The sequence below is a fragment of the Betta splendens genome, chromosome 19 (assembly GCF_900634795.4).
Source record: "Betta splendens chromosome 19, fBetSpl5.4, whole genome shotgun sequence".
NCBI lineage: Eukaryota > Metazoa > Chordata > Actinopteri > Anabantiformes > Osphronemidae > Betta > Betta splendens.
Window position 1 is genome coordinate 13,786,008 of NC_040898.2, and position 24,061 is coordinate 13,810,068.

At 53.4% G+C, this 24,061-nt stretch overlaps 1 protein-coding gene across 2 annotated transcripts in view; it reads right to left on the reverse strand.

Annotated features, from left to right (window-relative positions):
- myo1d (myosin 1D) overlaps positions 1-23,443 on the reverse strand; it is a 34,137-nt gene extending 10,694 nt beyond the window's left edge. The window contains exons 1-21 of one of the 2 annotated variants that reach the window (XM_029135506.3): positions 22,814-23,439; positions 16,597-16,805; positions 16,421-16,514; positions 15,788-15,953; positions 15,624-15,677; positions 15,356-15,451; positions 14,927-15,043; positions 14,650-14,853; positions 14,425-14,570; positions 14,184-14,298; positions 13,938-14,108; positions 10,409-10,479; positions 9,996-10,070; positions 9,765-9,897; positions 9,520-9,686; positions 8,593-8,800; positions 5,175-5,398; positions 4,524-4,662; positions 4,239-4,343; positions 3,969-4,082; positions 1,065-1,219 (exon numbers count right to left, since the gene is read on the reverse strand). In XM_029135506.3, the coding sequence (XP_028991339.1) occupies positions 1,065-1,219; positions 3,969-4,082; positions 4,239-4,343; positions 4,524-4,662; positions 5,175-5,398; positions 8,593-8,800; positions 9,520-9,686; positions 9,765-9,897; positions 9,996-10,070; positions 10,409-10,479; positions 13,938-14,108; positions 14,184-14,298; positions 14,425-14,570; positions 14,650-14,853; positions 14,927-15,043; positions 15,356-15,451; positions 15,624-15,677; positions 15,788-15,953; positions 16,421-16,514; positions 16,597-16,805; positions 22,814-22,908 (2,858 nt within the window). In that variant the 5' untranslated portion in view covers positions 22,909-23,439. Of the gene's footprint in view, positions 1-1,064; positions 1,220-3,968; positions 4,083-4,238; positions 4,344-4,523; positions 4,663-5,174; positions 5,399-8,592; positions 8,801-9,519; positions 9,687-9,764; positions 9,898-9,995; positions 10,071-10,408; positions 10,480-13,937; positions 14,109-14,183; positions 14,299-14,424; positions 14,571-14,649; positions 14,854-14,926; positions 15,044-15,355; positions 15,452-15,623; positions 15,678-15,787; positions 15,954-16,420; positions 16,515-16,596; positions 16,806-22,813 lie in introns of both variants that reach the window. The other variant, XM_041068409.2, reaches the window with a different exon arrangement.
- Positions 23,444-24,061: the final 618 nt, after the last annotated feature.

Consider the following 24,061-nt stretch of genomic DNA (forward strand, 5'->3'; position numbering starts at 1 on the left):
GTGCAGGAAGTCCTGCCCTTTGTTCTGTCAGCGCCTCGGTGATGGATGAGCCGGCGCGGGTCATTACGGCTCCAACGCGCAGCACCAGCAGCTGCAGCACATGTGTCTGGAGGCGCGTCGCGTCGCGCCCCCTCCAGCGCCTCCAACGCACGCCGGCACAAAGACGCGCTCCATGCGAGAGCGCCGCAGTCAGTTCAATAACCGGCGAAATGAGCGACGGCAGAAAAACAGCATGAACCAAAACACTAATCACTGCAGCACAAATACGAGGCGATCGAATTAACCCAGAAGGTCACGAATCAGCACTAATGACAGCTTGATTTCATTCATTGATCTCAATTTTCTCCACGGTTTAATTGGTGACTTTACTGGAAAACGAGGTCAACTGTTTAACTTGACGTTCCCCCTGTTGGACAGTGACAGTTACAAACCAAAAACCAGAAATCAAACCTCCTCCAATGGAACTTCCCTAAGTCATAATGGACCAGAATGACTCACAGCTCAACAAAAGAAACACAGCGACAGTGGGAACCTCTGATGGTTTCAGTTGTCCTGCTGGGTTTAATGGCAAATCTAATTAACTGAGTCACATGCAGGCATTTGGGCTGAATAGGGATAAAATGTCCAATTAGAGAAGGGAATAATGGAAATATTAGGTTTTCATCTGAAAACCTAATAATCTAATCTTATAATAATCTAAACCTAATCGTTCTTCTTCTGGCGTCACCCTAAGACTGAAGCTGGACTCAAAGTGCTCCCTTATCTCATGTATTCAGATGAACAATTACCTGAATGTGAGGTACCTGAGCGATGATGGAGTCTTTGTCAATTCTTCTGTTTGTGTAAAGAAGCTTTGAGGAAGTTACTGTGCTCAGATGAATGAGTCATCCTCACCTGTGGTGGACGATCAACATCCCTTTATTCCCTGAATAAAGGGATGTTGAGGGAGACCCCAAAACAAAGCACACGCTTGGGTGAACGTGCGACTCTTTCAGGCATTTTGAGACAACAACTGAAGCAAACAGCAGAAATCATTTACTACGTAGCTGCTTCCCCCCACGCACCTTTTGAAGTGGCTGAGCAGGACCCCGACCAGCTCCCCCACGCGGCTCTCGCTGGCAGGCACCATTCCCTGCAGGCACACCACCAGGTCCCGGCTGTCCTTGGTGTGGAGCACCACCAGCTGGTCCTTCCCCGGGGACACGCTCACGCCCGTCACCTGGGACCAGCGACAGCACACGCTTAAACACAGGTAAATATGTACACGCGGCCTGCAGACGGGCGTCACCGCAGGAAGTGGCTGCGGCTTATTAGCATGTTATTAGCAGCAGTGTGCGCTAAGGATTTATTGATCGGGCTCCCAGAAGACCGATCCCACGTCCATTCAGAGGCTGCTGAGCCACAAAGCAGTTGAACCGTTTAACTTCCGCCAGAACAGGACGAAACCAATAGAGGAAGAGGAGCTGTGAGTAATGTCTCATTAACCCGAGCCCTGCCAGTCGTCCTCTCCTTGACCGTTCTGAGGCTGTTAAGCGTTTATTGCTCTGTTAATTCCTCTGGTTCCGCTCAGCTGAGGCGGTGAAGCAGCCAGTCAGGTGCTGGAGGTGATGCGAGGCAGGACGACTAACTTATTTATCTCAAACATGATGCTTCAGAAAACAAACGCTGGATGTAATCAGCAGGAAGTAAAACCTGGAGCGGTGCCTCAGTCCAGCGCTCCACCCGCAGTTAATTACGTCGAGCCGATTACATTTACATTTATATTGAGGCCTAATTGATTGGAACCACAGTCGTTTTTCTAACGAGATGGGTAATGATACGGCCCCAGTCGCTTCCTGCTCTCATCTTTTGTCTTAATTCAACAAATCAGTTTTCGCCCGAACATGAAGCCTGTTGCCGACACGTATCTGCCCACCCATCTGTTCAGTTGTTCGGTCTGACGATGACACTCGTCACGTTGGACGTTTAATCCCAGCTCATCGTTCGGGAGCATCCAGGCAGGACCACAGCAGCGTCTGTCAAGTGCTCTCTGCTCTGAGGTCTTCACGAGGACATAATAATGAACAGCAGGTCCTCCCACTGTTTTCCTACGGGAGCAATTTATTGGTTATATAACACCAAGAGCCCTGTAAAGGCAGAAGAGGGGACCGAAAGCAGCCAGAACAAAGACCCAAATTATTATAATCCTGTATAATGAGCTTAGCTCTGCAGCCATTCAACTGGTGAGAGCAGCGTCCTCTTACAACAACTACAGTTTATGCTACGACATCTCACCTCCAGCCGACGCATCAACACCTGGCCATGATTTACAGCTACCGAGAAAAAGGGGCCACTCTTTATGGGGTGGGTTATTTTGAGCTGGGGAAAGAATAACGTGGCACAGAAGTGTACAGTAAATAACAACACATCTGTGGCGCTAAATCAGCAGCGATGGGTCGAAACACGAAATAAAGCACTAACGCAAACGCAAAGGGGGAAAAGAGTGAGGACACAGCAGAGCAGTGTCTGCACATGCCTGCTTCAACACCAGACATCAGCTGATCTGCCTCGTACCCCCCACCCCCAACCCCTCCCTCCAGTATCCATGACAACACTGTCTCCCGGGAAGTTGGCATGACAACAATGGGAAGAGAGAAGCAGCAGCCGCAGAGAACAGTAGCGGAGCAGGGTGAGTGTGAGGTGGAGACGGGTGCAGGAGGATCAACGCTTCCTTTGGTTTGATGAGAAGATTTTGCACAGCAGCATTTTAATACCCGTCGTATTTGTCAGTAGCGCCCATTGGTCCGATTAGCCCATCGGTGCTAATCAACAGCGAGCCAACTGCTTCCCCTCGTTTGACCTCCATCACTCCAGCTCCTCTGCGCACTCACACTTCCTGCTGCTTGTGCACGTTCACATGCCCTGCGTCGCTACTGTAGGATGCTGTACCTTTCATGTGTGCTGCTTTGCCCTCGTGTGAGAGCTGCAGAGCATACTGTGTCTTCTGACAACACTGGCGGCTTCCCATCTGCCATGTGCTGCACCCATCAGGGTGCGGGACATTCAGCACATGAACAATAACTAAAACTAATACATGCACCAGAGGATGAGTCATTTTGCATTTAACGCGTTGCAGATGCCTTATTGAACTGGATTTAACTCATGCCGCTCTCTCTCTGTGGCCATCTGTCCCATCTCCGTCTCCCGTTCCGCTTCCAGATGCAGCGATACGTCCGTCCAGGCTCTCATTCTCTGCTGTCACTTCGTCAGATTGAACACCGGGGCGTCTTGTCACAGTTTTCACCGTGCACCGGCCTCATATCTCACTCATCTCAGCAGACGACGGGGGTGTAGCCGCCTCAGAGATTTCTGTATTACACCTTTTACTTCCTGTCTCATTTCTTCATCTCCGCTAAGGTCAGTGCAGAAAGACGCACGCGGTGTTTGTCACAGTGGAGATGACAGGAGAGATGGTACAACACAGAACATCAGTGGTTTATTTATATTCTCTATAAATGCTTCAGTGTTTCTTAGAATCAGTTAATTAAATTTAATTAAAAAGTAAAATCTTCATATCTTGTTAAATTGCTGCTGAGGGTCAGACTAGAGAACTATTATATTACAACGAGTCGTAGAATAAAGGTTTGTGAGGACGGAGTCAGAATCTGAGATGGTTTTTGGCCGTGTTCATCACAGACACACTCACATGTGACACATTTGCCATGGAAACAGTCTGGAGTGCATGTACCAGCGTTAATGGACCTATCACAGCGTGATTATGAATTAAAAGCAGCCAATTGTGGAGCTGAATGATGCTTTTGCATTCTGGCATGTTGCTCCTTGATAACAGGCTGCTGAGGCTGTTTAAAATGCTCCCCGTGTTGTTTTTCTTCGCAGCACAAGTCATAAATAACCATCAACCGCATGACGTTCGGCCCATAAACCCTTGTTGCCGCTCGGCGGCTGTGAAAGCACTGATGCTGACATACGTTATAGAGGGGGATGCTCTTCATGGGCCGGTACTGCCTCAGGGGGTCCATCTTGTACAGGTGGCGGTCGGTGATGAGCACCGTCCGGTTCTCTGCCTTGTGGAAATGGTTGATCTGGGAAAACACAAGGCGCCTCATTAGTCACGGCCACAGGACGAGGCGAGTGCACGCAAACAGGCGGCAGTCGAACGCCCTGCAGGGACGCAGGCGCCGGGAACGCGTGGCTTTATTTGTCTGCGCACGCGGACGGGCGTTAACAGAAGCGTCTACCTTGCGCACGTTGCAGGAGAACAGGACTCTCATGAATTTGTCTCGTCGCTGAAGCTCGCTGGAGACGAGCGCGAAGGAGGCGGCGGCGTCGGGGCTGTCTCGCTTCTGTGCGACGGCGAAACAAAACGGGGAACAGGGTAATTAGGAACATTCATCAAGCGACTGTTTATTCCTCGTCAATGAGATTCCAATGAGCAAAACTCCCAGAGTCAGATGTAATTAAAGCGACAACAGTAGCAGCATCCACATTTGTTTACGACGCACAGCCTCATCCCACCTACTCACCAGATAGTTCCCCTCCCAGGGCCTCTGCAGCCCCAGGTCTGACCTCTGACCCTTCAAGGCCTCCAGGCTGGCTACCTTGGCCCTCACCTGCAGCGCCTCCTCTGGAGAGAGGCCTTTGATTAGCGTCCATGCCCACCACCTGCAGGCAAACACCACAGCACAGACAAAGAGAAAAGCGAGATCAACTTTCTCCACTGCGCGAGGCACTGATGGATGGGGAGGAGGGGGGGCAGAAGCAGAGCGGACCCCATGAGTATAACCCCACACTGGCCTTTCACTCACGCATCCTGACAGCTAACATCATTCTGCAGGAAAGCTATTGTCCATTGGCTACTGAAGGGAAACAAACAGAAGCTGGGATGAAAGGAGGCGATGGGCCTTTGATGGAGGAGGGGGGGGGATCGATCCATGGTGAGCCCAGGGCGGAAGGAAACATGTGTAAGTTACTTCAAACGGCCTCATCTGGATGTAAAACACTGGAGGCCACGGGTTTTCTCCTGCGGTTGCAGGAGGATCCACTTTGAGTTCAGCCAATTTAGCAATTTAGAGCGTTTGCTCGACAAAGGTTTCTGCTCTGCCTTTGTTCTGAGCGACGTGAATGGGACCAGATGGGACGCTGACATGAACAGACCCGCGCTCCCCCCTCGCTACCTGTTGTAGATGCTCTTCAGGGCCTCCTCACACTTGCGCAGGACCTTGGGCGGCGTGGGCCACTTCACGCGGCGGCCGCGGTCCTTCGCCGACGCCACGTTCTGGAAGCGGCTGTGGACCTCGCGGACGTAGGACTTGACTTTGTGGCGGCGGTAGGCCTGGAGGATGACGAGGGCCGCACGCATGCGGCGGTACCGCATCCGGGCCAGGGTTCCCCTCCACACCTGCAGGCACACGGAGGCGGCTTGAAATGCACTGAACGCGTCCTCCGGCTCCTTAAAAAACGCTTTTTGACTTTCAAAGCGTCTGCTGAAGCAGCAGAGCCCGAGGCCTGAATCAGCTTCAGCTACAAACTCAGCACAACGTACAAATATATACTTTTCCTCACTTGTCAGAGAAGAATTTATTGAATTAATTAAACATGTTACAGCTTTATCTGCTTGTAATCTTTGGACATGAATCCAGACTGCGACCAAGAGCCTAATTCTGGCTGTAACCAAACGGGCCGAGCAGCAATCAGACCCCCTAAAACATGAATAATAGATGTGAGTGAGACTCCAGGGAGCCGTAACTCCAGAGCCAGCCTCACTAAAATCACCACCATATGCTCTCTTTTTACAGTGTACTCGCTCTCTCTCTCTCTTCTAGACACACGGCCCTCAATCATTTCCATTCTTACGCACTCATTGGGCCACACTGAACAGAAACACACTCAAATCAGAAGCGCAAAAAACGCATTAGATGTCACCAATTACAAGCAACACTGAAGACGGTGCTGGAGGCTCCTTCCTTGATATCATCAGTAAAGCACAGTAATCACGGCGATCATGAATATTTAATCCATCTTTAAATGTGTGGGGGAACGAAAGCAAAAAGGATTTTTTGTATTTGCATATTCAAACTGCGGAGGAGGCGATTTTCCTCTGAGCAAAGTAAAGGTCTAGCTGCTGAAGCAGAGACGATGACAAATCGTGCACCAGTGAAACATGGGAGCAGATTCATCCCAGCGACTGTAAACACACCGCCTCACATTGTTCTGTCATTATATTGTCCGGTTGAGCGGTGAGAATCATCATTAACTCAATACACACGCACGCACGCACACACGCACACACGCACACACGCACACACGCACACACGCACACACACACACACACACACACACACACACACACACACACACACACACACACACACACACACACACACACACACACACACACACACACACACACACACACACACACACACACACCCTGTGCATGGTGCATCACACAAACAACGCCGGTAAATAAGACTGCAGACAAAACCGATGCACCAGGAACATGAAGCGTCTGCTCGTCGTTGAGGTGTGTGACAGGTGGAAAGCAGTGAGAGGCTGGAATTACGATGGAGCCACCAAAGCAGAGCGTAAACACACGCTGATGGAGAGGACACTCTGGGGACCGTGGATAAATCAAGCCAATAACAACCCCCCTCCGCCCCCCGGCCAATAAAGCCATCTGATCACCCTTTCAGAGACTCGGCCCTCGGCCGCTCCACAGCCCTGGATTTACGAGCTCATCAAAGCCAGATTGGGATCTTTCAACGCATAAAGAGGGACAGGTTACTGGGGTGTTACTGGGGAGGCCTGAAATGCACCCTGGGTAAAAGCACTCACAAATCACCATCAGCGGCGGCACACGTTTGAGATCAGCTGGGACCACAGGCCGTCACAGGGAGGCAGCGCCCCGAGGCTCAGGCCTCGTCGTTAGCACGGATCAATAACAGCACAGCACTCCTCGCGCCCCCACGTATCTGGAAGCTGGAGAGGAGGAGAGTCTCTGGGGCGGTGTGGGTGAAGTGGAAACATCAAAAAGTTTGGAGCTGGGAGCCAACGCGCCCGTTTCCATGGAGACCGGCCCCTGGTTACAGATGTTTACACGCTATGGCATATTTTTAGGCGCTTGAATCTGCAGCCTGGTGAGAGCGACGGGTCAAGGAAATGAAAGTTGAGATTAAGGCTGTGGTGAAACAGGAGAGAGCGGCTGCGAGCCCGACCCGCTTTGATGGGTTTGTGGAGCTAATGGCTTTGAACCTGCAGTGTTTCAGTCCTCATCAGAGGGGATCACAGGATCACGGTTGTGGACAGGTAAGAAGGAGAGCTCCACAGATTAGCCTCTCATGTCTGTCAGAGGGTTTCAGCTTTACTGAGCCATTCATCGCCTCAGGACACGAGCTTCCCACCAGGAAACTATGAAGAATAATAAAATGTCTCTTTAGCCATTAGACACTCTCATTTAGCTCGCGCCCAGACGAGCCCGCCTCCCGCCCGCGGCGGTGCTGTGGAGGCTGAGAGCCCGGGACACGAGCATCACCTCGTCTGACGAAGCTACTGCTGCACAGAGACGGCGTAAAGCAATTAGAGCTGCAGCTCAGAGATGCACGAGCACTTTCTGTGTGTGTGTGTGTGGTGGTGGGAGGGGGGGTCTGTGCTCGTCATCGGTGCTGCTCTGACAGATCCTGTGATGTGGATGAGTGCGTTTGACTTTATGAAATATTCATTTTAACACGGAGGGATGACGGGTCGGGGGGGGGGGGGGGGGGGGGGGGGGGGGGGGGGTATGTTTAATTTATAACTGTAACGGTGGCTCTGCGCTGTTACTGAACAGAAAACTGCGGAGCAATCGCTGGTTTGATGTATTCCAGTGGGGGGGGGGGGGGGGGGGGGGGGGGGGGCAGTACGTAGCACATAGAGGCTGGAAAAACGCAGAGAACAGCAGGATTATGTGGAGGCAACAAGGAACCCCCGCCTCGACCCTCCCCCCTCCGCCGTGACAGACGGGTTCTGGTTGCTTAAAGGGCTAAAATCAAGTCTGGGCTGACGCCGTGACCCGATCCGAGGAAGTGTGCAGATTCACAGACTGTTTGATGGAGCAAGCTGAGGGGTTTTACTCTAAATCCAGGAGCCAAATGGAGGATGCAGCTCCTGCGCCGACACTTCTGGCACCGCGGACCCGACCGGCACAAAGCACAGAGCCGTGCCAGGTGCTGATAAGGGGAATGCTCGGCGCAGCAGATCCGACCGGGCCTGAGTCACAGCGTGACAGACAGCGGAGCGGGTTCTGCTGTCGCATCACTATCCGACTGTCGACGGTGACTGATCACACGCGTCTGTGCTCAGAGCTCCACTCCTCTGGACTTTCCCCCCGTTATCAAAGCTGCTTATCCTGCTGAAGCAAAGGGGCTCCTGTGGGACGAGTGGAGGGGCCTCTCGTCCAGGGGGTCACGCAGATCAATAAAGGTCGACCAATCAGACCCGCAGGAGGTCATTTGTCCGGTCGGCTCAGCTCAGACATCCACCAGCAGCCTGGTGTGGAGGAATGCGCCCCCTCGGTTCTGACCCGACTCCAACCAGGCCCACGCGCAGACGTCTCACCTTCTGCAGGAACAGCACGATTCTCCGGACCATCTCCGCTCGCTGCTCCTCCAGGCTGAAGAGCGTGCGCGGCGTGCGGACGAACACCTTGGTTTTGCCGTAGGCCACGTCGTGGTCGAAGCCGCAGCCCTGCAGCAGCTTCTTCACCGCGTCCCTGTCGGACGCCAGGTCGTGGTTCGGCCACGTGAACTCAGAGATCATCTTGTACCTGGGTCACAGGAGGAAACACTGTGTGTTAGTAACTATTAAAAAGCTTTGGAGTCCTTTTTGCAGGTGTTATTTGATTTACGAGGAGAAGGACACGATGCCATGGAAATCCTATTACTTGAAGATGGGCTTGATTAGCATGTGGCGCTGCTACATGATATTTGACTGACGTAGGAGACCTTTAAAAGGAGGCTTTTATTGTCTGAGAAGCATTAACTTCATAAAATCATAATAATGGCTTGATTCTCAGAAGCTGTGGGAGCTGCTGTCATGGCTCCCGCACTAATGGACTGAATGAATGAAGGACTGCATCAACCCGTCTCCATCTTATTATTTCAACACAAATCTGCCTCTTTTCACTCATTCACGGAAGATTCCAGGAAAACGCTCATCACAGCGATGTGATGCATGTGATGACCCGTCACGATGCGGCCGGGCTGAAGCCAACGCGCTTCGCGGCCGACAGCTGTGATGTAATGGCGTGAGGAGGATCGCTGCCACAGTTGGACCCGTTAATCCTCCATCTGGTGATGGGATGAGGGCAGTGGGCGAAGTGGCAGCTGGGTGTGAGGGTGAGGCTGCAAGTGTGTGAACATATTAAATGCGTTGGGAGCTGATGATCTCTTCCACATCGGGCCCGACTTCCACCATCTCTAACACAGATGACGCCCTGTAGCACCTGAAAGGGCAGATTAGCCTGTGGGGGGCGACCCGCTGTACCTCTGTAGGAACCGGGGGTAGGTCTGCCTGTAGGCGAAGCCGGCGCGCCGCACCCGGACGTTCTCCAGCAGCCCCAAATACTCCACCTGGTGGCGGCAGCGCTCCTGCTCGAACAGCAGCGGCGACTTCACGTCGTTGGGCTTGATGCAGCGCACGTAGTAGGGCTCCTGCGAACAGCACGCGTGGTTTAAGGCAACCCGGGCCTCAGAAACAGAACCTCCCGCCCGGCGGCTCGCGGGCCTCACCTTGCAGGCCAGGTTCTCCACCAGCGAGATCATGGAGTTCTTGAAGAGCGTGGCCGCCGTCAGCGGCCGCTTGGTGACCTCTGTGATGCTCAGTTTGCCCTCGGGCCACATCCCCTTCAGGACCGGGTTGGCGCTGCACACACACAGCCACCGGCGGAAAACATTTAAACATCTTTATTTGGTACACGTGCACCTGACGTGATCCGGCATCTGTCTCAGTCTCTGTGTTACCTGTTGTAGAGCAGCCTCTTAAAATCCTGGAACAGCGTGTCCTTGTTCTTATCAATGAACCCGACCACTGAATACCTGTGAAGAGAGAGAGGCGGTGAAGGCACAGGCACACCTGGTCCAGTCCAGTCACAGGCAGTGAGGTGTGATGGATGGAGTCGGGCCGAGTCGTCCCCAGCGGGTGGAGCCGGGAGCACTTTTAGGGGCTTAGCGTGTCACGCGTCTCCGTCTGAGCTAAAACCAAGCACCTCGGGGATCAGAAGAGCGATGATGTCATTTTAATCTCACCCGCGGCCTTTCAACAACGGCTCGAGCGACCGCCACGAGGAACTATGGGCCGGACGGCGGCACTATGTGAATGGTTCTGAATCCGTCCTTCAGCTTCTCCTGAATGAATGAAGCTTGCAGATACTTACACCACGTCTCCAGCGTAGTGTCTGATGCGAAAGTCTCTGTCGAACTCCAGACTCTTGTCGGTTGGTGAAAGCTACAGAGACAAAGCATTGAGTGAAAAACTGTTCCACTACTACTACTATTACACTGATATGATGTTACTGTACTTTTATTTTAAAAGCATCAAGTACTAAATCAATCACATGAGGTAAGAAATATGCAGGTACTGACACCAAACACTGAGCCTGTTGCTCGTTACAGACCATCGTGTGCCACCTGCAGGACTGATGTGGTGCGTTCAGGGACACAGCAGAGAGTAGGTCACTGCAGGTGCATGTTGGGAAAAGGCTCCAGTCTCACTGTGTTGTAAGTATAGATGCAGTGATGTGGAAAACTCCAACACAGAGGACGAGGTCTCGCGGCACAGAGGCGAGAGGAAGGAGAGCACGAAAGAGAAAGAACACGCGATGGATGAGAGCGAGGACGAGACGAGAGGAGAGAGAGACGAATGTGGTGCGATGGGAGGAGACGCAGTGGAAGAAGGGCAGCGGCTGGAGTGGATGTAGGCCAGTAAACAGAATGGGAGCTACAGCCTCACCAGTAGGATTCTCATCATCCACCAGCAGCAAAGCAGCATGTGTAGAGTCACTACAGCAGATCTGAGGGAAACACAGGCAGCGAGGAGGGGGTCCCACGGGTCATTAAGAATAAGAATAAGAAAACCTTTAATAGTCCCGCAGTGGGGAAATTACGTCTCACAACAGCAGTACAGATGAGTACATTAGCGTTTAAGAGTAGAGCTCCATGAGAATAACAGGAACGTCACAGCCACGCGTTGCATAAGATGGAATTTGGAGAAGCCTTAGTGAAAATGCTCAATGACTCATCAGAGAACTCTGATTGTCTGAGAGTGTTTGTCTAAAAGCTCAGAGGCAGCGGAGGACGGAAACTGTCTCATACAGAGCAAACACTGGCCTGACGGATTCACTCAGCTTTGTGTCTGAGGCCAAAGCCAGAACCAGAGGGACCTCAGCAGCAAAAACGCCTCAGAGGATCCTACTGAACAGCAAGCAGCTAAAAGGTGCTATTTATACCATTATTAATACAAAGCACAAAACTCCTGAGAGGAGGTGACGCGGAACCGACAGACAGAAAGACACACACACACACACACACACACACACAGACAGACAGACAGAAAGACACACACACACACACAGAGGCAGCATCTGCTGGAAGCCCCACTGCTCCGCATCCATCCGTGACACACACACACACACACACACACACACACACACACACACACACACACACACACACACACACACACACACACACACACACACACACACACACACACACACACACACACACACACACACACACACACACACACACACACACACACACACACACACACACTCTTGGCAGCTTCATTATTAGCACCTCCTCTGTGTTTGGTGTTGTGCCGAATGAAGACGGAGGGTGTGATAGTGGAGCTGAAGGACACACTGGAGGAAACACAACAAGGTCACAATGACAGGGAGAAAGAAGAGAAGAATCTGAGCGGGAGCCAACAGGCAAGTGACACCCAGACTAGAAACCACAGAACCCACCACACCAGTCTGGTTCTGGCCAGTTACTACGGTGACAGCGTGTGGAGGTCAGTGATGAAGGTCTGTGTCATTTCCAACGTCCGAACCCAAGGCGACACACGGAGTGGAGCCCAATCAGCTTAACATGAGGTTTGGTTTGTCCACTCAGACGGAGCCGGGTCAGAGCCGGGTTTCACCCGTTAACCCCCCCCCCCCCCCCCCGTTTGGCCCGGCAGCCTCAGTGGGTCGACGGGAGCAGGTCCAGGCGGCAGACGAGGAGCTGGGTTTGATGCCCGGTCCAGCTCCATCCGCGCTCCAGACGGACGCACAGCAGCTCACACGCATCATGACTCATCCATTCATCATGAGGCTGAGAAGAATTCAAAATCAGCAGCCGACTGCGAAGCAACGTGGCCCGCGCTGAGACGCAGCAACAACGGGTCCAGCTCCGTCGTTCTGCTCGGCAACACGTGCATGAATGGGTGAGGACGAACAAGGAACGTCCTCCCGTCCACAACAGCGGAGGCAGCGGCGAGAACAACGCTGCAGACGCTCTGCACAGATCGCGTTACAGGAACGTGTCCAGGAATAGATGTGACTCACACTCTTCCTATGCATCTCTGTTTACGGCGCTCCCGGTTCTGGGCAGCGAGGCTCATTCTCAGCAGCTGCTTCCAGTCATGAGCTCTAAACAAGTCCATGGATCTATATGTGGACATAAAGCATCAAATCCGCTCTAGCGGAAACGTGACAGAACTGAATGAAGCCGTTATTCTGGTCAAAGAGGACGTTTGTCAGCGTCATGGCTGGACTGAAGGAGGAGTTTGTGTTAGACCTCGATCATTTGACTGTTTCCTCCCAGAAACATAACAATAAATCCACTGTTCACACCTCGAGTCAACTTCTCGTTGCAACTCCTGATCTGACCACCAGGTGGTGCTGACGTGCTGCTACACCTTCAATTAACGCTCCTACGATTAATCACGCTCAGCTTCACTTATATAAACACGCTAGGAGGCAGACACAGACAGAGGGGATCTATTCTTTTCAATGTAAGTTGTACCACAAACAACAGATTTTAAGTCTAAGTTTAAGCACATGATCAGATCCTTCTGCATCATTTTGTGCATCATCTACACTGACTCATTTTAAAGGCTCATTAAACGCTACGTGCTGCTCGTCTCCCGTTATATTAAAACACACCCTGTGGCTCCTCTCAACAGGAGACGCACACAGCCCCAAACTATCCACAGCGCTCCTGACAGGACGCCCACTGCGCCAACGCTGCCCGGGGACCGGGAAGCAGAGCGCTGTGGGCACAGCTGGATCGCTGCGCGTCTCAAGCTTCACCTTTTCAAATGAGCAGGTCAGAGAACGGAGGAGACGACTGGGAGGAGATGAGCCTCAGCGGTCGATGCACCCTGCGGCCCAGTGTGAGACCCCCCCCCTTCATTCACTCTGTGGGCTTTTTATTTGCAGGTCCATGATGTGGAGCGTGGAGCTGCAGCCTGTTGCTTTGACCACTTCGTTCTACACCACTAGGCCTCATTCCCTCCCTTTCTCCTCCTCCTCATAACATCTGCTCCACCACCCGTTGTACAGCAGCAAAGCTCCAGCTCCATCCCCAACCATGATGTCCAGGAGTGACATCATGTGCAGTCAAGTGTTGAGTCCGACTCCTGACGCTGCTTCCTCAGACAGATGCTGCCCCCTTGTGTTTGCAGGGAGAACTGCAGCCTTGAGCACCTTTAACTTGAGTGACTTTCACCGCATCCACGTCGTCTGTTACCAGACAGCAAACATGGATGTTAACACATGAGACTGGATTATGTTTAGTCTGTGAACTAGACTGATGCTGCTGCTGGCTACTTACTGCACAACTCATGTCACCAGCTACAAGTGTGTGATGCAGATTTTGCGAGTGTGGGGACCAAACTTTATTTGTTTGTTTCCTGACCTTGCGGCTGGTGTAGTGGGCGTGTTTGGCCAGCTTGGCATTGAGTCCTTGGAGGAAAACCTCGTCTGTGACTTTGCCCACGTTCATGCAGGCCTCGTCCAGCACGGAGAAGATGCCCTTGTGCTGCTGCTCCACCAAATCCACGATGATCTGGTTATTGAAGTAATCGATCTGGAAGCGAAGCACACGCAGGTGACGACGGGCCGCCAGGAGGCACGGGCTCCGCGGATCGGCGTGGGCGCTCACGTGTTTCCAGGGGATGCCTTCTCGCTGGTACTCCTCCTGCTCCTGCCGCAGCACCAGCTGGATGAACAGCTGCTGCAGCTTCTCATTGCAGTAGTTGATGCAGAACTGTTCAAAGCTGCACGGCCGAGCAAACAGGGGACGCCGTGTTAATTGTGTGGTGGGAGAGCAAACAGTGAAGGAAACCGCATCGCACCGACACCAGGAGAACGTATTCACGTGCACACGATGGCGTCACACGAACCTGTTGTTCTGGAAGATCTCAAAGCCGTAGATGTCCAGCACCCCGATCACCGTGTTCTTCCCGTGGACCCGCGCATCGTAGTTCTTCACCTCAATGATGTCATTGATGCGGCCCACGATCCAGCAGAACAGACGCTCGTACATGGCCTGAAACCCACAGAACCAACATTTACGGCGCGTGCGGCAGAACCGGCCTCGTGCTGGTGCGATTCAGCGTCAGCGGCACCTTGGCGAGCGCGTCGCGGCCGTAGCTGGCCTCCTGCACCGTGTGCTGCTTCTCGATGACGTCGCGGCCCGTGGCCACCGTGCGGTACAGCAGCGCCTTCTCCACCGTGTCCTCCTTGGTCGACAGCAGCTCCCTGATGACGGACGCCAGCTTCGGGTTCTCGATCAGGGTCACGTCGCCGTCGACGCCGAAGGTCAGGTTCCCCTGTGGGGAGAGAGGGGGCTCCTTCAGTGCGGCTCATGCATCCAGCGCAGCCGATGGCGCCGGCAGTCGTTACCAGGTTGAGGATGGCGGCCAGGATCTTATAAGCAGTCTGGACCTCGTCCCCGGTGAAACCGATCACCTTCATGGCGTCGGCGACGGCTTTAAAATCCGCCCCATCATTTATGCACGACTGGATGCAGAGAGGAGACATTGGACAAGAAGTTAGCTGCTATAAGAAGATGTTTGATAGGAGCAACAACATCCGTCGTTCCCTTTCTCCAGCACCTCCTGCTGCGACATCTGATTCCCACTTCATTAAATGACGAGCGGGAACTGAGCCGCGCTGTCTGGAAGCGGCGCACAAAGCGCCACCTCAGCTGTTTGGAGGTGTCACGTTCCACCGCGTCAGCCTGTTTGTCTCCACTCGTTAGGCCGCCGCCGGCGACGTCAGCGCGGCAGAGGTCGTGATTAAAGCGCCGCTCACACAAACACACACGCGTACCTTGATCTGACCTCCCACTTTGATGTAGCTGTAGGCCGTCGGGTCCTTCTGGACGTGCAGAGAGCGCAGCAGGGAGTCGGGGGCTCCTCTGATGAGCTGGACATAAAGCAGGCATGATGTCATCACACACACACACACACACACACACACACACACACACACACACACACACACACACACACACACACACACACACACACACACACACACACACACACACACACACACACACACACACACACACACACACACACACACACACACACACCTGGTAGAAGGAATGGAAGCTCCGCTCGCCTTCCTGTTGGAAGATCACGCGGCTCTGTTCCAGATGGAGGGAGAGAACACAAAGACGAGACCAGTGACTAAACGTTCCCACTTTCCCGTCATCGTACTCTGGGCCGGCTCCGGTCCGGGTCCGATCTGGGTCACCTTCTCCAGCAGGTAGTTGCTGATGTGGCCTCCGATGGGGTCTCCCTTGAAGTCGAAGTTGATGTCCATGTACTTGCCGAAGCGGCTGGAGTTGTCGTTGCGGTTGGTCTTGGCGTTTCCGAAGGCCTCGAGGACGCAGTTGGACTTGAGCAGCGTGTTTTTGACCCTGCGAACAACGCAAGCGGACCGGGTTAATGCTTCACTGGAAGGAAAAGGAACAGGAACAGACCCACTTCTTTAGGACGGCCTGCATTTAGCGTTCGCTCGGTTTGAAAACACGAGCAGGTTTGTACTCGACACATCCTCATCTCTTGTAACAACAGCACTTTGTAGACACAACACTGAATGTGTAACTGTCGTTTTGTCCTTCGTCTCTGAAGCGTTCGCTAATGACCCCATTGTGTAGTTTTATTGCGCGCTGTGCTGCAGGATCGACCCACGCGGTCACGTGTCATAATCCAGGAATGAATGACCTTCATTTGCTTCAAACCACAACAGCTGTGATAAGATAATGGAGGTGACCTGTAAATCACACACAGTCATGAGCTGCTTCCTCGCGCTGAGCGGCCGCTCACTCCCTGCACCTCTACACATATACAGGTCCTCTGAGTCCAGTCCAAAGCAGCGTCTCACCTTTCAACCTCAGCCCTCTGGTTTGGATTGGTGATGGCAGCGATGTATTGCATTATATATTTGCTGGCTTCCGTCTTTCCTGCTCCACTTTCACCTGTAGAGGAGACCAACACGCTCAGTTCCGCCTCCGACCACCGCGCGGTGCTTCCACCACGGTGCGCGGAGGCGCCCGGTACCTGAGATGACGATGCACGTGTCCTTGTTCCTGCGCTTCATGGCTTTGTAGGCGGCGTCGGCGATGGCGAAGAGGTGCGGCGGCCGCTCGTACAGCTCGCGGCCCTTGTACTGCTCGATGGTGTCGCGGCCGTAGAAGTTCATGGCGCGGTACGGGTTGACGGACACCACCACCTCCCCGATGTAGGTGTAGATCCTGCTCTTCTCAAACCTGGGGACAAACGCACAAACGCACACTCTTATGATCTGATATTTAATGAAAGCGTTGCCGCAGCGGTGGAGTCCAGTGAAGGAGCGACACAGTGATTCTTTGCACAGTGGTTCGATGCCAGCTGTTCAGGAAGCACCACTTCCTGCTTCAGCCCGACGGGATCCAAACGCTTTGCACAGAGGTGCTGGACAAAATATGCAAAGTTACACAAACTACACAAGCTCAAGCAACAGTTCACAAACAGTACAGTAATTTACATCGGCTGAAACGCAAAAGGAACAGACAGGATCTGAGAGCGAGCAGTGAATTCAGCTGCACCACCGCCTGCAGGTTCTGCCGTCCGGCGGACGGGAACCGCGGTTCTGAGGGTTCTGGTGGCCCGCGCTCCGCTGCACTTCCTTCCTGCTACAGTGAGAGACTAAGATCCCACAGAAGAACAGTCTCTTTCTTCATTTCTGCCCATCGTCTGCTGCTGTGGAGCAAACCAGGGCTTTTACAGCAGCCACAATAAACCTGGAGAGTGTTGCGACTGTGGTTCTGAAGTAACAGCCATAAACTGAATTAAGGACCGGTGCCATAAAGTCGGGCCGAACACTTTCACCAATAATTAAAATGCTGAACTGATAAGTTTGATGCTATTGAGTGTTATTCAAAGGCCTTGAGCTTTAACCAGAACGCGGCTGAAGGAGGAACGGGACACGCGTGCCTGTTGGACCTTGCACGGCCTGGCACGGCGCCGGGTCGACAGGAAGCGAGCGCTGGAGCCCGCCCCATAACTCTGTGGCACCGCAGCCGCTGCTCCTACAGAACACGGGCCTTTGTGTCGCTCCGCTCCGCCTGGACGCCGTCGTGCGCCCGCTCCATTGTTCACGCCTCAATCGGAGCCCTTTGTGAGACGGGGCCCCTCTGACCCGGGCCTGGGCCGACGCGGGCCTGGACCGGCACCGGCCGACGCGGGGCTGGACCGGCCCGGGCCGGAGCCGCCCACCTAACGAACACGTACAGCAGCTTCTGCATGAACGGCGTTCACACAATGAGTCAGATGAGAGAAAAACCACAAGGTTTCCTCGGGCCGAACAAACACGACGTCAGGAGGACGACTGTGTAAATATTATCGGGCGCGTCCGTTTTCATTGTCCTGCCCTGTGGTAAAACATTACACACTGGACAAATAAACCACAATGGAGTCACACAATGATGAGGGAGGAGGGAGCGCTGCAGCTGATCCATCTGCTTCGCTCTGAAGAGATTAAAGAACCGTACGGGACATCGTGCTATTTATAGGCACATGTGGCCACATCTGTTTGGGTTTTTTAATTTCAGTCTGGTTCGGACATCTGGACCTCTTAAAGGCACAGATCAGACGCAGTTGGTGCGTGAACTCTGCCGTCTCAGCTTCCGTTGCACCTTTCATCTGCGAGCGCGTCCCGCCGTGAAGGGAAACGCGTCTGAAGCGCTCGGACCTGTGATCGCGGTCCAAAAGGACCCGACAAAGAGCCGCCAGGAGCGAGAAAGAGGAAGCAGCGTCATCCACAGCGTCCTAAAACACCAAGTCTGACTGGAAGCTGCTCTCTATGGACGTCTTTGTGAATCGCTCCTACAGATTCCCTCTCATCTGATCCTTTGTGCCCAGAGGAGCGTTGGTGTGGTTCAGTTGCATTCAGGGACAGTACAGATGTGGGTCATCTGTGTTTTCCACCCCCCTGAACGTCACCTGCCAGTCTGTGCACCGTCACTGAACCTCAGAGCAGGTTCGAGCTGTCAAAACAGAGGAGTTCAGTTTATGCTCACATCAAATGCATCCACGCGCCAACTCAGCGCCCCTGAACGCCTCACGCTGTGGAGGATAATGTTGGGACAGGCAGTCGTCCAGCGAGGAGGCTCCCGGGGCGTCTGTCTGCTCGGAGCGTGACGCGAGGCCCTTCAGTCCCGCTGTGACTCGTGTGAAGGAGTTAATGGAACCGACTGCTTTTCACTCGACAAAGGAACATTTGTGGCCTTAAAAATACCAAAGGAGCCACGATGCCACACACACACACACACACACACACACACACACACACACACACACACACACAATTACAGAGGAGAAGCCGAGCGCAACCACCGTCTCCGCTCTTGTGTGGGTGGGTCTTATTTATGGTCAGTTCTAGGAGGAGCACAAACGCTCCATCACATTTTCTCACCAACATCCACCGAGACAAAACCAGCGAGCAATGGGAGACGCACTGGACTCATGGACCGTTTATTCAGTCGCCACCGTTTGTCCAGATGCGTCCGCTCGTTACGGTCACGTGTGACCTCTGGCGCCGCTGTGGGAATTATGAGGGCGGAGCGATAATCTGCGCCTGCTCCACTTTCCCCTCGGAGCCGTGTTTGCAGTAACAGCACTGTGACGGGGTTCCACACCTGCTGTTTTGCCCACAGCACATGCTGCTGGGCCTCCGTGCACCTCTAACAGGTGATTTGTGGATATCGAGGATCTCTTTACTGGTGCAAGCATGACACCGCTACCACTGCAATGCGTTTCTACGCGTTCGCTGTGTAAAACCGCTTCTGCAAAGTGGGATCATCACATTCAGAGCCACGTTTATTATTCTAAATGAGAGTCCATAAAACGGAGGATCACATCCGCTCAGGCAGTTTAAGGTCATGTTGGAGGTGGTTCTCATTCAGGGATCCATCAGGAAAAGCCCTTCGCTGCTCCTTCACGCTCCGCAGCCGCCCGACATCTGGGCTCCGCGTTAAGGGATTTTCCGCTGCTTAGCACAGGCTGCCTGGTGCTGAACAGCAGCTCCCGGACCGCGTGCAGCAGACGCAGCCCGTCAACACAGCACATCCATCTTCCCCCCAATTCAGAGGAGCTGCTTCCAGTGCAGCCGGCGCAGCTGGACACGGGTGACGCAGCAGCGCTGGAGCCGAGCTCGGTCCGGTCGGGTCCGGATGGGGGCGTCTACGACCTGCACGCTGCGGGACGTTCCCATGAGGCCGACAGGATGCTGTGTGTGTAAACACCCCCCTTTCTGTGCAGACTGGGCCCGCAGCCACACACCACACCCTGTTCTACAGAGCCTCATACGGAAGCGTTGGGACACGGAGCCTCCTCCGCCTCAGGGGTGAGAGGGTGAATGTCCTCCGCACACATAAAGGAGCCTGCTGCCAGACGCACCAGCCTGTTTACGCTTTGACACATTTTCCCGCAGCCACTGATGTAAAACCCACAGCAGGCCCGGTCTCAGAAAGGGATGACATGGTGGATTTGGAGCGGGGGGGAAAAAACCCAGACGTTACTCAGTCGGGCTATTTCAGGAAAGCACTTGGATTTCTACTGAGGCCATGAGAGGGAACGGAGGAGCGCAGAGAGACGGACGGACAGATAAAAGGACAAACAGGAGCTCGGAGCGTTCCAGCAGGTGGACGGGAGAACAGCACAACGCGGTGACATCACAGCCGTGACCCACAACAACACGCACACAGCTACTCAGCAAACACCAGTGTGTTATAAACCACAGGAACCTCACACCGGACCTGGATGGTTCCTTTTATCACTAAGCTGCTCGTTTCCAGATCCACAGGTGCTGCGGTTCCACGAATGCAAAGCAGGTTGAGGCAGCTGGTGGAGCGCCAGCGGATCGATGACGTCATCGACAGCGCCTGCGAGCGGCGCGTGAAAATCAGAGCAACTCGCGGGTCCACGCTGGAGTGGAGTTCTGCTTGGGCTGGGTTCTGTTGGAGACGTTGGAACCACAGCCCCCGTTGGTGCAGAGGCGCTAATGTGCCTCAGGTTCTTGTGGCGAGACCGGACCTCTCACGGGCCGACGAGCCATTTCTCAGGACTCCCTGACGGTTTTTTTTACTGTTCAGGACAGAAGAAAGGGCTGAAAAGCAAACGGAGCGGGCCTGGACCGAGCTGGAGGAGGAGCCGGCGCCGCCTTGGCAGCGCTCCTCAACCGCAGTCACCGCGGGTACTTTGATCCCTCTGTTTGTTCTGCAGGAGACGCAGAAGGAGTCGGGTCGGCTCAGGTTGCTGCTCCTCTACCTGCAGCGAGGACGGAGCGCCGTCCAGACACGGCACACGGGTCCGGGTCCGAGTGCACGCTGTGTTTGGGAGCGGCAGCTGCAGGAAACAATGAAATGTGAGGAGGGAAATGCCCGCTTTCCTGCGTTCGAGCCTGCTCCACATTATCGGAGGCTTCCTGTTCAGAGTCCTCCCCATTGGTGGGGTCAAAGGTCAGACCACTCAGAGCAGTTCATACAGTCAAATAAACAGCAGCTTGAGGTGGAGGTTTCACCAGGCCGGCCCGAACGGAGCAGGAGCTCCACCCGTGACCCGACCCAAACAAGCAGCTCAGACACGCGGTCATCGAGTTTAACTCGAACGCAGCGCAGACGGAGGCTCAGCTTTTACCAGCGCAGCTCATTTTTATGTGGGAAACATGCAGCAGTTTTGCAGGCATGTCGTTTTTTTAATGGACTCCAGTCGGTGGAGGGAACGTGTCCTTATAAAGACATGGAGCTATATGTTTACAGGACACTTCAGGCGCTGCTCGAATTAAGCAGCTTCCTGTGGTCGTTATAGCAACAGGCCTCCACGGCAGCGGCCTCAGCGGGACTCATTAGACGTTCATGTACAAGGAAGACGGCGGTCACAGATTAGCAGCTCGCAGCTTCACGTTCCCACGACCACTCCCTTTTATCGCACATGTAACCGGACTCTCCCAGGAGGAACGTGCGCACGTGCTCCGACGCCGTTTGTTCCGCAGACGCCTCGCACCTCCCGCGTCTCGAGCCGTTCAGCGCGCACGCATCCACTCCAGACGCACAGGAAGCGCCGTCCGGCCACGCCCTCCGCGGATAACAATCTGCACGCGCCACCTCCGGACCCGCGGGAAACAGAACCCAGCCGGGAAAACGGAGCCAGGTGCCGTCTGGGCCGCCACATTCTGTCTAATTAAAAGGTGATTGAAAATGCTAATAAAAAACTGTTACGACTTTCTCCTCTGTTTCCTCAGCTTCATGTTCACACAAAAGTTGAGCTGTAATTGCTACAAAGTATCACATTTAAAAGATGACGTCACTGACTTTTTGCATTCAACATCTTCATGTCCTCACTTTACTAAAATATCTCTGCTTCTAGACGACAGACCGCATGATGTCATGTATGACAGTAATAGCAGTTTCAGAAGGCCTTGAGGCGTTCAGGGACTTCACAGGGCGTAGGTTCCTTTAAAATATAACACAGTAATGGAACCTGTTGACGTGATGAGCAGATTTAGATTCAGCAACAGATACAGACACCGATAAGACACCGTCTACTCTGCTTCCTCTAAAACTAGTCAATCTAACATCCAATCAAACCTTATTTTAAAACAGTGTGAAGCTGATAGACGTTCTCATTCTGACACCCAACCCCCAAGTCCCGCCCTCTCAGGTGAATGACGGATCATCTTGCACTTTCATCACAGGTGCAGAACGAGGGATGGAGCCGCGCGGTGAAACCGACCCGGGCCTGAAACGCAACACACCGCCCGCCCCGTTCACAAAGCGTGCCCGACATCACACCTGACGCCGAGCCACCGGCAGCACAGCTCACAGAAACCGGTCTGCGCCACGGTCGGTCCAGACGGACCGGCGGCGTGTGGGTGGAGTCCGACCGGTCTGACGCAGGGAGGGGGCGCACAAACAGCAGCGAACGCGTTTCAAGGCGTCCCAGGTGTTTCTGCAGAACCTGCTCCAATATGAGACCTCACACGTGGAGGTCGACGTCCAGCCACAGGTGAATTTGCCTGAATTTCACGCTCTGTCACTAGAACAGGTCGACGCATTTCTGCATTTTAATTAGGGTCAAACCGAAACAGCAGAAGGAAATGAAAAGTGAACGAGCCCGTGACACCTGTGGAGACAACACGCTCACTCACTCACTCACTCACTCACAAGCATGAAATGAAACCTTTAGTCTCGCGCGCGCGCTGGTACAAAGGTGAATGACCCCAGTGGGTCTGCTTTACCTGAGCTTTAGGTTCGCCATGAATTCCTCCATTGACACGTTGTCCAGAAGCACAAAATCCGCCTTCCCAAACTCCAGGCTCTCGTGCTCAGCCATGCTTTTTGTCGTATTAAACCCCGGCTCGTGAGAAGAAAAAAAGCTACTTCAACGGGCGACTTTGAAATCCGAGCGAGCGCCTCCTCTGCTCTCCTCGGCAGCTCACAGCTCCATGCGTAAAGTCGAGTCAAGTTGGGATTTCACGCATGTTCCACAGAACGGTCCAAAACACCGCGCAGCCTCTAGGAGTGGACGCAAACGACGCGTCTTCGCTCTTACACGTCCCGTTTCCCCGAGAGAGGTCGAAAACTGTGCCCACGTATCCCGAGGTCCGGACAAAGTTTCCTCCGTGCCGTCCTCCGTGGCACCGAGCGCCAGCCTCGTCCCGCTGCTCGTGGAGCGTCGCTCCGCCCGTCCGCCAATGGGAGCGCAGCGAGCTCCGCCCAGCGCAGAGGTGCCGGTCAGAACAGACGGGCGCCGCGCGTGTCTCAGCCGAAAAGCATCGCAAGTATGTCCAGAGACCACTGCCCCACGAGCCGCAGTCATTCCTCCGCGATGACGCGGCCACGGAGGAGGAAACCGTCGGGCTGCGGCCCGACGCTCACTGCGCGATGCCCCCAGTTTCCATAAAAGGAAAAATAACGCTCAGATGTTTTTTTCTGAATGGGATGAAAATGAGAAGTCCAGTAATTACAGAGAGTGAAGTTTCTCACGTCAACCCACGCTTTAGGTAGAAGCTTAATGCGGGCTTGTTTAAAGTTTAAATGACGTCTGTGTCCTATTGTTATTCAAACTGAAAGAGGAAGAGCGTTTAAAAAGATGGAAAGAAGCTGAATATTAACTTATTAACTTATATTATATATTATCAATATTAAACATTAACTTATTATACTGTATATAATAGATGTACACATTATATGGGTAAGCTGCATGTACTTGAATGAATTCTGTAGCTGAGACTGTTGGAGTAGTTGCTGTTTAGCATCAGTGTTTGGGTCCGTTCATTCTCAGTCGGAGTGAGGCCTCCTGTTTGTTGTCTTGTTTCAGCAGACAGTAATGATAGAGCTCCACCTGGTGGACAAACGAAGTAAACGCCTTAAACTGAGATTAGGAACTAATATATTAACATATGTTGTTTAAAATAGGTAGCAGGCATTTTCTAAATGTTATTGCTTTACCATAGCAGTAAAACATATGTTTACCATAAATTTAT